The sequence below is a fragment of the Cottoperca gobio genome, chromosome 14 (genome assembly GCF_900634415.1).
Source record: "Cottoperca gobio chromosome 14, fCotGob3.1, whole genome shotgun sequence".
NCBI classification, from domain to species: Eukaryota; Metazoa; Chordata; class Actinopteri; order Perciformes; family Bovichtidae; genus Cottoperca; species Cottoperca gobio.
Genome location: NC_041368.1, coordinates 21,980,020 through 21,991,566, shown reverse-complemented (window position 1 = coordinate 21,991,566; position 11,547 = coordinate 21,980,020). Strand labels below are relative to the sequence as shown.

General features: G+C 36.8%; 1 protein-coding gene across 1 annotated transcript; it reads left to right on the top strand.

Annotated features, from left to right (window-relative positions):
* Positions 1–4,812: 4,812 nt before the first annotated feature.
* On the top strand, positions 4,813–10,859 carry LOC115019318 (proteasome assembly chaperone 1-like). Its single transcript, XM_029448816.1, has 7 exons — positions 4,813–5,031; positions 5,898–6,001; positions 7,113–7,258; positions 8,435–8,497; positions 9,311–9,509; positions 10,440–10,570; positions 10,696–10,859. The coding sequence occupies exons 1-7, from the start codon at positions 4,913–4,915 to the stop codon at positions 10,771–10,773; spliced, it is 840 nt and encodes a 279-aa protein (XP_029304676.1). The 5' UTR covers positions 4,813–4,912; the 3' UTR covers positions 10,774–10,859.
* The last annotated feature ends 688 nt before the right edge of the window (positions 10,860–11,547 follow it).

Genomic DNA, 11,547 nt, shown 5'->3' with positions numbered 1-11,547 from the left:
TAACACTGTAAACAAACCCCTCAACTGTTATGAGTTGTGGAATTAATATCATTATTATGAGCATCACTCTGTATTGATCTAGTAATTCCATTTCCATTGAAACTCATATATTATATATGATTTGATATTAGATGTATCTATTTAACTGTTCATGTTTTGTATAAGGTTGCAAACTACTCCATTAATGGATGTTTTCGACAGTGTAGGAACAATAACGTCAGTCAGTATTCTTGTCTATAAATATGTTTAATAAAACATCCTCCTCTTCACAGTTTTGCTCTCTGACGTGGTTTTATCGATTTTCTTCTTCAGCTGGCACATCATCATCAGCTCACCTTTTCCACCCACCTCCAGGCACGACGAGCCTCATCAGAGCGCTGCTCGCTTCAACACAAGTTCACATGATTAATCCCACACTATGCTCAGAAGTGATCACACCCCCAGTTGATGAACAATTCTGTTCCTAAGCAACTGATCGTCTCTGTGTGTGGGGTTTGCATGTCTTTGTGTGTGTGTGCCTGCGTGGGAAATCCTCCCGGCTCTTTCACTTTCCTCCCACAGACGTGCAGCTCAGCCGGAGTGAACACTTTAAATCACCCCTACGACTAAATGTGAGTGTGAGTAGGTGGTCTGATGGAACAGGTGCATGAGTATGTGTCAAATATTTCCATATAAATATGGAAATATTTGGTGGGATGACGAACACTCTCATGTAGCACTTTTCTCTAGTTTTCATGCATCTGTATAATCAAGCAGTGTTAGAAGTACTCAGATTATTTACTTCAGTAAAAGCAGAAATACTCCATTACAAGTAAAAGGCCTAAATCTGAAATGTTTCTTATCAGCAAAAAGTGGCTAAAATATCAAAAGAAAAGATTGAAGATTCAAAGGCTTTATTGTCATAAGCACAACATCTACAGGGTAGTTGTTGCCCTATACATTATACATTATGAATAGGAAAAATATAACATATACAATAGAATTTAAAATAAAAAAATGTACAATAGAATAAATACTGTATACTGTAATAATATATAAATATGTGGATAATAATATATAAGTATGTGGATAATAATATATAAGTATGTGGATAATAATATATAAATATGTGGATAATAATATATAAATATGTGGATAATAATATATAAGTATGTGGATAATAATATATAAGTATGTGGATAATAATATATAAATATGTGGATAATAATATATAAATATGTGGATAATAATATATAAATATATGGATAATAATATATAAATATGTGCATAATAATATATAAATATGTGGATAATAATATTCAAATATGTAGATAATAATATATAAATATGTGCATAATAATATATAAATATGTGGATAATAATATATAAATATATGGATAATAATATATAAATATGTGCATAATAATATATAAATATGTGGATAAAAATAAATAAATATGTGGATAATAATATATAAATATGTGGATAATAATATTCAAATATGTAGATAATAATATATAAATATGTGCATAATAATATATAAATATGTGGATAATAATATATAAATATATGGATAATAATATATAAATATGTGGATAATAATATATAAATATATGGATAATAATATATAAATATGTGGATAATAATATATAAGTATGTGGATAATAATATATAAGTATGTGGATAATAATATATAAGTATGTTGATAATAATATATTAATATGTGGATAATAATATATAAGTATGTGGATAATAATGTATAAATATGTGGATAATAATATATAAGTATGTGGATAATAATATATAAATATGTGGATAATAATATATAAATATGTGGATAATAATATTCAAATATGTAGATAATAATATATAAATATGTGCATAATAATATATAAATATGTGGATAATAATATATAAATATATGGATAATAATATATAAATATGTGCACAATAATATATAAATATGTGGATAATAATATATAAATATGTGGATAATAATATATAAATATATGGATAATAATATATAAATATGTGCACAATAATATATAAATATGTGCATAATAATATATAAATATGTGCACAATAATATATAAATATGTGCATAATAATATATAAATATGTGGATAATAATATATAAATATGTGGATAATAATATATAAATATGTGCATAATAATATATAAATATGTGGATAATAATATATAAGTATGTGGATAATAATATATAAATATGTGGATAATAATATGGTGGTGCTAAAAGTACTGATCACACAGTGTTTATTATGATTAGATATTATATTATTCTGTTTGTATCACTAACACATACATATAAGCACATTTTATTAAAAAAAACAATAATGTAGGTTAGCCAATTTTATTTATTGTATTTTTACGATGCATATTATTTATTTTAATAAATATAAATTCAGTGCATAAAAAAAGTACAAAATTCCCCTCTGAAATGTTGTGGAGTAGAAGTTTGAAATAGCATAAAATGGAAATACTCAAGTTAAGTAAAAGTATGTCAAGATTGTACAGTTCTTAAAGTCTTGGACGCTGCAGGTGCACCCTCGAGCACATATGGCACCACAGAACTGGTCTGAAATGGAAACGATTCTTCCTCGAGGGAGTAAGTCTCCGCTGAGTAAACTTCATGGTAATCTGCCAGTTAGGAAAGAATATTTCTTGTTGTTCTGGGACAAGGTGGCACTGGTGAAAATGTCCCAGGGGGGGTCAGCGGTATAATTATCGACGAATGACCAAATAAGTAAAAATAATAAGCTTTGCGACTCACTCGTCTTCAGGCCCTGCTGCTGTTATTGGACACTATGTAAAGTCAGAAGGACTCATCCTCTGACTGTCCTGCTCCAATGATGCTGTGACATTCCCAGTTTGTCCTGTTGTTGACATACCTCTCTTGTTGTCTCGAGCCTGGAGGCTTTAGTGTTTGCTAAGCTGCATAACATCCCTCCCACTCTCCCTCTATCTCTTCCTCCTCTATCAATTATATTAACAGCAGCCCAAAGCGTCCTCCTAGCATGTTGCTCCATGTTGTGACAGCAAACCTCTCCGCTGTTACTTTATGGCCATCTTGCTACATTATTGCACTACACTGGTTATAGAGCTTACTCTCTATTCTACCCCTGGCTTTGCCCCGCTATCCAATTTGTCTTTCCAACACTAGACATTTTTTCTGGTGACAATGAAGCATTTTTATGGCCGTGCTGATGTCATCACATTTCTGTTTGTCCCTCATCTCGAGGGGCACAGCTTAAAGGAGCAAATGAATTATACAACACAATGGAAAGGATGGATGTTCTGCAGTCATTTTGAGGCCAATCTTCCCTAACGTGACTTGGCTTATGTTTCCATCGAGCTGTACAACCGAGTGATCTGCCAGCCTCCTTTAAGAATCATGTTTTCCTGCTTTTCCCTCATGTTAATTATTTATCACCACCAAGAAGTCGTGTGGTATGTCAGGTTTACCCTTAATGAGCACAAAGGCTAAAAATAGCACATCAAGAATCCTACGTTAATTGCTAGACTCATTCGAGCCCCTATATGAATTGTATAAACACACACCATGTGAATCCTCTGGAGAGACACGGGCCTTAAATGATTCATTGCTTTAAGTGAGCAGCTCTGGCAGAAATGCATCGGACAGGCAGTACTCATGCATGCAGCCGGGGGCTCTGAGCTCCCAGCAGGGATTGTGTGCAGCGACTGGTGTTGCATGTCTGTGTTTGTTTGAGCAGCTCAGTTGAAGGTATTTCTGTGCTTTTGAAATATTTATTCAGATCATACTTGTTGGAATTTGTATCTCAGTAAAAAAAGGAAAGAAGCTATATATCTATAAACAACAAGTCCATATAAGTCACAGTGTCAGGAACAATTCCAGTGCAATAGGTATCCACTGTACCTGTAAATTATATATATTTTAAATACACACAGTCATTCATTGTTCAGTGAACACATTTATTTATAAGCTCTCCTCCTGAAATCATGTGGCTATTATATTAAATTACATTATTTTTATAATGAAATTCTCATTGTGTTTCGCTCGACAGTGTGACACAAAAAAGGAATTTTATACTACACAAGGCTCGTAGCTTCAGAATCACAATAGGGATAACAGGGAATCTCCAGAGGCCAATTTGGACAGAAGGGAAATTGGCAGTAACTCTTTCCAATTCAATATGCTTTATTGGCATGACTGTAACACGGACACGATTGCCAGAGTGTCAAGAAATAATGAGAAGAAGAAAAAAGAAAAAGGTACATTCAATAAAATCGAGAAAACAGCAGGAAAAACAATTAACCCTGTGTGTGTGTGTGTGTGTGTGTGTGTGTGTGTGTGTGTGTGTGTGTGTGTGTGTGTGTGTGTGTGTGTGTGTGTGTGTGTGGGCATGTGAGTAAATATCCTTTATTATAATATAAGTAGGATTAAGTCATATTTAGGTATTGAGGTTCTTTTGATTTAGCAGCTACGATATTTAGAATCTCAAGAACATTTGACCATATATAATTTTATATATATATATATATATATATTACATATACATATATTACATATACATATACATTATATGTATATATACGCAATACAATACAAATACATTTATAAAGCACACTTAAAAACAACAAAGTGCTGTACAATCAAAAATAACTAAAAACTTTATTATTTATTTATTTGATTTTATCTATTCTCCTGTATCATGTGATTCTCATCCCAAATAAATTCGGATCTTTTATAATTTTATCTTATTTTGAGGTAAATTTGTCGAATTAAAAATTTTATTCTGAAGGATTGATTCAAGGTTCGAGGATTTTATTATGAAGGGGTGTCGCTGCCGGCGGAAGTAGCGAATGTAAGTCATAGCTGCAGGTCTGAAACACCAGCTATACTTTCGCTTTTCCTCTAGTAAACTTAGTGATTATGGCAACTTTTTTCGGTGAAGTTCTGTCGGTGTATTCTCGGGCCGTGGATGAAGATGAAGAGGAGCTCGATGAAAACGAAGAAGATGAAGAAATCCACAGAGAACTGGAGGAAAAGAGGTAAATAACGTTAGTAAGCTAGCATGGAGACAGGAAGCATGGTGATATTAGATGAGCTAAATCACGTTAGACAGTCTCATCCAGTGAAGTGAACTAGTGAAATTACCCTTTAGATATAATATTGTATGTGGCCATCATACTCTCATTAAAGTTTTATTGTACCACACGTTGATATAACTTAACTTAACTAAGTTAGCATCTTCCAGGCTCTAGCTAGCTAACATGACACATGACATTTCAGTAGCTCCCACTCCCCATTTCTTTATTTTAACAATATATGTATTTGTTTTTAACATCATAAACAGCTGTGCATAGTTCAGCTAGGGTCTGTCTTTTAATTAAATATATATATAAATATACTTATGGTATTCTAATGGCACTAAATCTAACAGCAGTCTCTGCTAGCCTTTAACAAATAGGTACTTTTTTGTTAATCCACTGAAATAAAAAGTTCCACCTCAAAGCAGACTCAACATTTATGCTTGTGATGCATAATTTCAAGCACATTTACATTGAATTATTGCACACCAATTGCTACACAGTGAACCTGAGTCCTGGGTTTGCACTGTTTGTAATCCAGTTTTGACTACAGCTTTCAAATATAGTAGAATAGAAAGTAGCATAAAATGTACAAATACCTCAAAGTTAAAGTACTTTGGTTACTGTGGCCATATGGATTTATTTTAATTCAAGTAGTCAAATATTGTTTTAATAATTAAGAAATCCTGAGAAAGGCCATAAAAACGATGGTTGAAATCTGCTGGAGAGACCCGCGTGGAAATACTTGATTTAAGGAAGTAATGGTTAATTTGTAGTGTTTTTCACAGCTGCTCGTTCTTCTCTAACCTGCATCACTTGTTCATCAGGCAGGTTCATCTGCAGTGGAGCCCCGAGGTCTCCGAGTCGCTGAAGTCCGGAAACAAGATGCCGTGTTCAGACTTCATCCTCGCTGTGGGACACAACGCTGCCAGTAAGTGTCTGCCAGCGGCTGTATGCTGCATTAACATTGAGTCTTTCCAACAGCACACCTAATATTATTACACAGCAGATTAAACTTTAATGACCCCTGAGAGGAAGTTGTAACACGGAGCAGTCCAGCGGGGTTACCTCTTAATTAAATAATGTTGTATTCTCTTTGAATTTATTTGTATTTGATCGGGATGATGTAACATAGTTCCAATACTGAGTATAAATCTGATGAGAGTTTAGAGCTAATTATTTGTTGGGCTTTTACATGTGTAGTGAAAACATACAGCTTTCAATTTCATAAAGCTACATTACAAATATAGAAATACAATAAAATGCACATCACTTAATACACATACTGCAATACAGCAGTACACATACAAAACAAAAATAACATTTATTTATTTAAGTGTTTAATCGTTACTCCCTAAAACATCTGTTTGACTGGAAATACAGCAAGACAAACAACAAATGTGCAGAAAACAACAACTCAATGATGTAAAGCAGCCAGCTAATAATGATTGAAGGGCTACAACTAGTTTTTGTTAATAAAATGTTGGAATATAGAGAAATGTCCACCACAGTTTGGTAAAGTACAAGAAGACGCTTTGTAACAGTGAACATGTCCCAAAGTGAGGCCTGCGGGCCAAAGTTGGTCCACCAGAAGGTTTGATGTTTGTAGTGGAACATTTGTTTTAAATTAAAATATAACTTCCTGTTTATGCTGGGTTTTTTGTGTGTGGTAAAAATGCTCTTTAAATATGTAGGATCCCTAATTATTCATTATGATATTAACATTTTGCATCCTAACAATACAATACAATAAAATAGGTTTCTTCTTTTAACACTTGGCCCGCCGTTAAGTTTCAGTTTTGGCCCCCCAAGAAAAAAAGTTTGGGCTCTTCTTCTACGTCACGTACGAGAAATTAAAGCAGAAATTTGGCATTTTTGGCAGAAAATAAACAACTCAAGCGATTGTTTAATTAATTGTTTCAGCTCTGCATGTTAGCAGTTAGACGTGTCCAAATGTCCGCTGTGAAAAAAGCTCTATAACTGTAATCTGTCTGTCTCACATGTGAGCTGTTGTTGAATACTGAGAGGATCCGTCTCCACAGGGTTTCTGTCAGTGTACGTTCTCACCTCTGAAAACTGGGACGCAGTGGGACATGCATCCGTGTGGAACGAGAGGAGCCGGGCTGGAGCCGGGACAAGCAGCGAGGAGTCTGCGTGTGTTTTCTACAGACGCAAGGACGACCCATCAGTGAGTGACACGCTGCGTGTGTGCTTTGTGACTAACGCCACAGAAACACTTGAGTGTTGTAAAAGCAACATAATCATTTAGTTTAATGAGTTGGCTCCTGTTCTTCTATTAAATGTATTTATTTATTGTGTATTAGGAGCAGATTATAATGGCTGTGCCCAGTTCAGAGAAATAAAAAGAACAACAACAGGAATTAATCATAGAAGCAATAATAGTCTGTTGAAGCCATTTATTTAACTGCATGAATCCAACACTGTGAGTCTAAAGTCTCCTGTCATCGTAACTGATCTGCTACAGCAGCGTCTGCATCGTTTCAAGAATAAAGTAAAATATGAAACCGCACTTCAGCTACAAGAGTTGGAAAGTAGGCCATGAACACAGGATTAATGAGCGCTGGTAATCCGCCGCCTCTTCCATAAACTGTCAGCATGCAGAGTTATAACCGACCTGTCTGATGTGTGGAGCCTCGGATTTATTACACACTTCTGTTCTGACGGCTGCGGGGATTTAATGAGCTGAAGGAGAAGATTTCCACACAGTGTGAAGCAGCGCTGCACAACAGATACGACAACAATCAGCCATTCATTTATAATTCACTGATTTACTGGTGATTTCCACAACGAAACACGTTTTGGGCCATAATTAAAGAATTCGTACGCTAATTATGATGATTACATTAGAATAATGTAGTGAAGACATTGGATGTAAACTGCAACTTGACCGGTTGACGGAAGCAAACGACCACAAGGCGGCAGTTCTGTATTGACAGACGGTAGAGATGTATGTAATCATTTCAAGACGAGCAAAGATTACAGACATTTGATGGTTCCAGGTTCTCGAATGTAAATAGTTGCTACTTTTCTTTGTCTTACATCATAGTAAATTTAATATTTTGGGGTTTTAGACCCTCGGTCGGACAAAATTGGACATCTGAAGACGTCACTTTGTGTCTAACATATTGTATTATGCATTTTTTACAGTTTTCTGATGTTAGAGAGAGCAAGGTCAGGGAAAGCGACGGTTGATGTGGTCGTAGTGCCGTCATGGAAGAAGATGTTGTGTTGGTTTTCCTTTAATTTGTCATCAGTCATATAATCCTTTTTGTTGCGTGTTTTAAGACTCGTCTTTAATCCTCAAATGTTGCATACAATATATTTTGCTTTCTTTTCCCTGAAGGTTGTGATATGCCAGGTGACTTGCTACGTTGCAGAGGACCAGCTGTTTCAGTGGACAGAAAAGGTAAATGTATACGACAGTCAGCTGGATTAACATGATGGTTTGAACATAACCTCTTTAGAAGCTGCCTCTCTCGCCTCTGTGTCGTCGCACACACACCTTAACCCGTAGCTGCCAGTGGCTCCTCGCAGGACATAGAGGACGCTGATTGGTCGGGTCACCGGTGGTTCACACACAATAGCGATGCGTAAATCCTGACCAGATGGATTTTCTTGTGATTTGATATTCCGAGAATCCAGCTGCCTTGCAAGGTAACAGCTGTGATGATGTTGTTGTTTAGAGACGTGTAGGAGCAGCTGTTTTACCTCAGCCTGCAAACAGAGAGCAGATTTATATCAATGAACAGGTTTGTTTTCTTACAGTCATGAAGCATAGCATGTAGAAACAGACTCGAGGGCTCAAAGTCCGTTTGTAAAGGAGGAGCAGCCAACGCATAACAGACATGGAGTTATCGCCCTGTGCATAATTACAGGTTACAACAGTTCTGTGTCTACTGTCCACTGCAAGCCTTGTTTACTACAGATTATAAAGGTCAAGGCCAGACATGCTGAGAGTTCAGAGTGAGCTACAACATGGTTTCTCAAATGGGGGTCAGAGTACCCCAGGGAGACTTGAGTACTGCAGGGGGTCCGAGAGATTTAAAGAATCTGAATTATGCATCCTTCCTAAAGATCCAAACCACACACTGATGGCACACTGCTGTATCTTTTATACAGGCGTGTTTTATAGAGTACATGGCTACACAGATATGTAAGTTAAGTGTGAGAAGCACAGCTCTGCACAATAAAGACGACGCTGTGTTTCTGTCTCTCGTAGGTTTTTGACTGCCTGGAGCACAGACAGCTGAATGTGACTGTGCTGTCTGATTGCTCTGTGGCCGAGTACAAGACAGCAGACTACCTGTGCAGTAGCTCCGCTCCCTTCCTGCGCTCGCTCCACACCGCTGCTTTCACTGCGCAGCCTGTCTGTCAGTCACTGGAGCAACCCAACATAGTTACTGGACTTCCAGCTGCAGGTACCAATATTTTTCTGGTCTCAAACTTGTATTCCTCGCCAGGTTTTTCTCTCAAGAAATCAAAGCTGCACAAACACTTTCCTTCTTTGGCCTCTTGTGATTCGCAGCTTTCTTCTTGCAGACACATTTACATTAAACTCATGAAAAGAAAATCATACGTCCAACTCTTCTGAAACTCTGCTCCAGCTCGACCTTTCTTTTAAGTTTATAAAGAGCAGCGCTGCTGATTGTAGGAAATGTGTTTATGTCAATAGGTTGTGCAGTTAGACGCCATTTGCTAAATGTTAAACCTTTTAAGCCCGAAACAATCATGCAACAACAAAAGAAACAAAACAGAAGGTGACATCTGATTACTGGACCTCTTTCAACTTTACAAACAAGTCCCAGATACCATGTGGAGACCTTAAAGGGACAGTTCACCCAAACATTTGGACAGAAGGAAAATTAACCAAGTTAAAGAAAGACTGTCGTCTTCTTTTCACTTCTTTAACTCCCATCAAAAACATTCCACTGCAGACCTTCCCTGTAATCACAGCTCTATGAATTAATTAACCAAAACACGCTGCGATTGCACGGCAGTAGTCTGACACGTGACGCGATGTTACCTGGATGTAATTGAAGCATCCTTCCATTAACCCCTTGTGTGGACTATAAATCCAGACTTTGCCAGGTTTTATTCTTTACTTTAAGTGTCCTTGAGGGAGACGGTGTGTAAGTGGGGGAAACTGTAAGTCGCTTTGGACAGAAGCTTCTGCCAGCTGGATGAAATGTAGTGCCATTAGTGCTCCTCCACACTCAACCGAGCTCACGTAGTCTTTCATCCTGCGCTGAGAGCCCGAACAACTTGAAAAAAACTTGAGACTAACATTGAGGACCTCCTGTCAGTGATTCAGACAGTTTCATTCTTCTTCTTTGGTGCCTTTTCATCAGTACTGAACCACTGCGAGGTCCACCGCATCGCCACTGTTGTTTACCAGTGTTACAGCGACGTCACCGGCCCAGACTCCGTCTCCATGGAGACCTTCAAGCCTGCACTAACGAAGCTCGGGAAGTCCATACAGGTGAGCTGCTTCTCTTTTTACATCTGAGGGGGTTTAATTATGACTAAACTACACCTGAAGCGTTCCACTGTTCTCATTTTTTTAACATTTGCATCTCCTGCTTTTCTTTCTGCCTCTCTCGTCAGTCGGATCCGTCTCCGAGCACCGACGTCCTCCGCAAGTTTGTCAGAAGCACCAACATTCAGAGTAATCTTTATATCTGAACATGTCCGTGTCGCACACTGTGCAGAGCAATTCTATTTTCCTGTTGTAAAATACTGTCATTTTTTAATAAAGAAAAGTAAAGAAACCTTTTTGTTTAAATGACAATATCTTTATTTATAAAGTGCTTTTTAAAACCAAGTTAAAATAAATCTCATGGAGCTCAAGTGATTTTAAAGCTGTGTGTGTAAGTGATTACATGAATGCATGCACATTTGCGTTTGTCAGCAGGGTTATTTATAAACTACTGGCCCGATTTTCATGAAACTTGGTGGAAGGGTGAAGCATGGGCCACGTACACAAATATTTTTCACAGGTCTGAGCTCTCGGAGTGCCCTTCAAGTTTATATTGTTGTCCGGCCATCAATAAGGGCTCTCATTAGTTGCCAAAGGGAGAGGAATTATAATCCTGGTTTTGGTATTTTAATTTACAATTTACAAATCAAGGCCTTGAAGTTTAGAAAATAGACATTTTCTTTCACTTGGCGTTGGTAAATAGGCTACGTTCTGCTGTCTGCAGGTGTGTCTCCTGCAGTTGCATCATTGGTTACGTGCTACCTGCCCCTAGAAAGACCTTGGTTCCGGTCTCAAACTATGCTGTGTTGGGTCCTTCAATTTCAGAGAATTTTGTCAAAAATTGGAGAGATTGCTATGAAATTCAGTAGCCATATTATTGGTCCCCTGAGGATTAATTATACCAGCAATGAAGATAATCTCCTGTCACATTAAGCCTTTTAGATCGACCCACATTCAGAAGATCCGGCCTCTGGTGTTAC

What these genes read in the sequence shown, in the direction of transcription:
- LOC115019318 (XM_029448816.1), top strand. Translation starts at nt 4,913, where the DNA reads ATGGCAACTTTTTTCGGTGAAGTTCTGTCGGTGTATTCTCGGGCCGTG. An exon ending in GACGCAAGGACGACCCATCA is followed by an intron (nt 7,259 to 8,434) that starts GTGAGTGACACG and finishes TTTTCCCTGAAG; the next exon opens with GTTGTGATATGCCAGGTGAC. An exon ending in TGTTTCAGTGGACAGAAAAG is followed by an intron (nt 8,498 to 9,310) that starts GTAAATGTATAC and finishes TGTCTCTCGTAG; the next exon opens with GTTTTTGACTGCCTGGAGCA.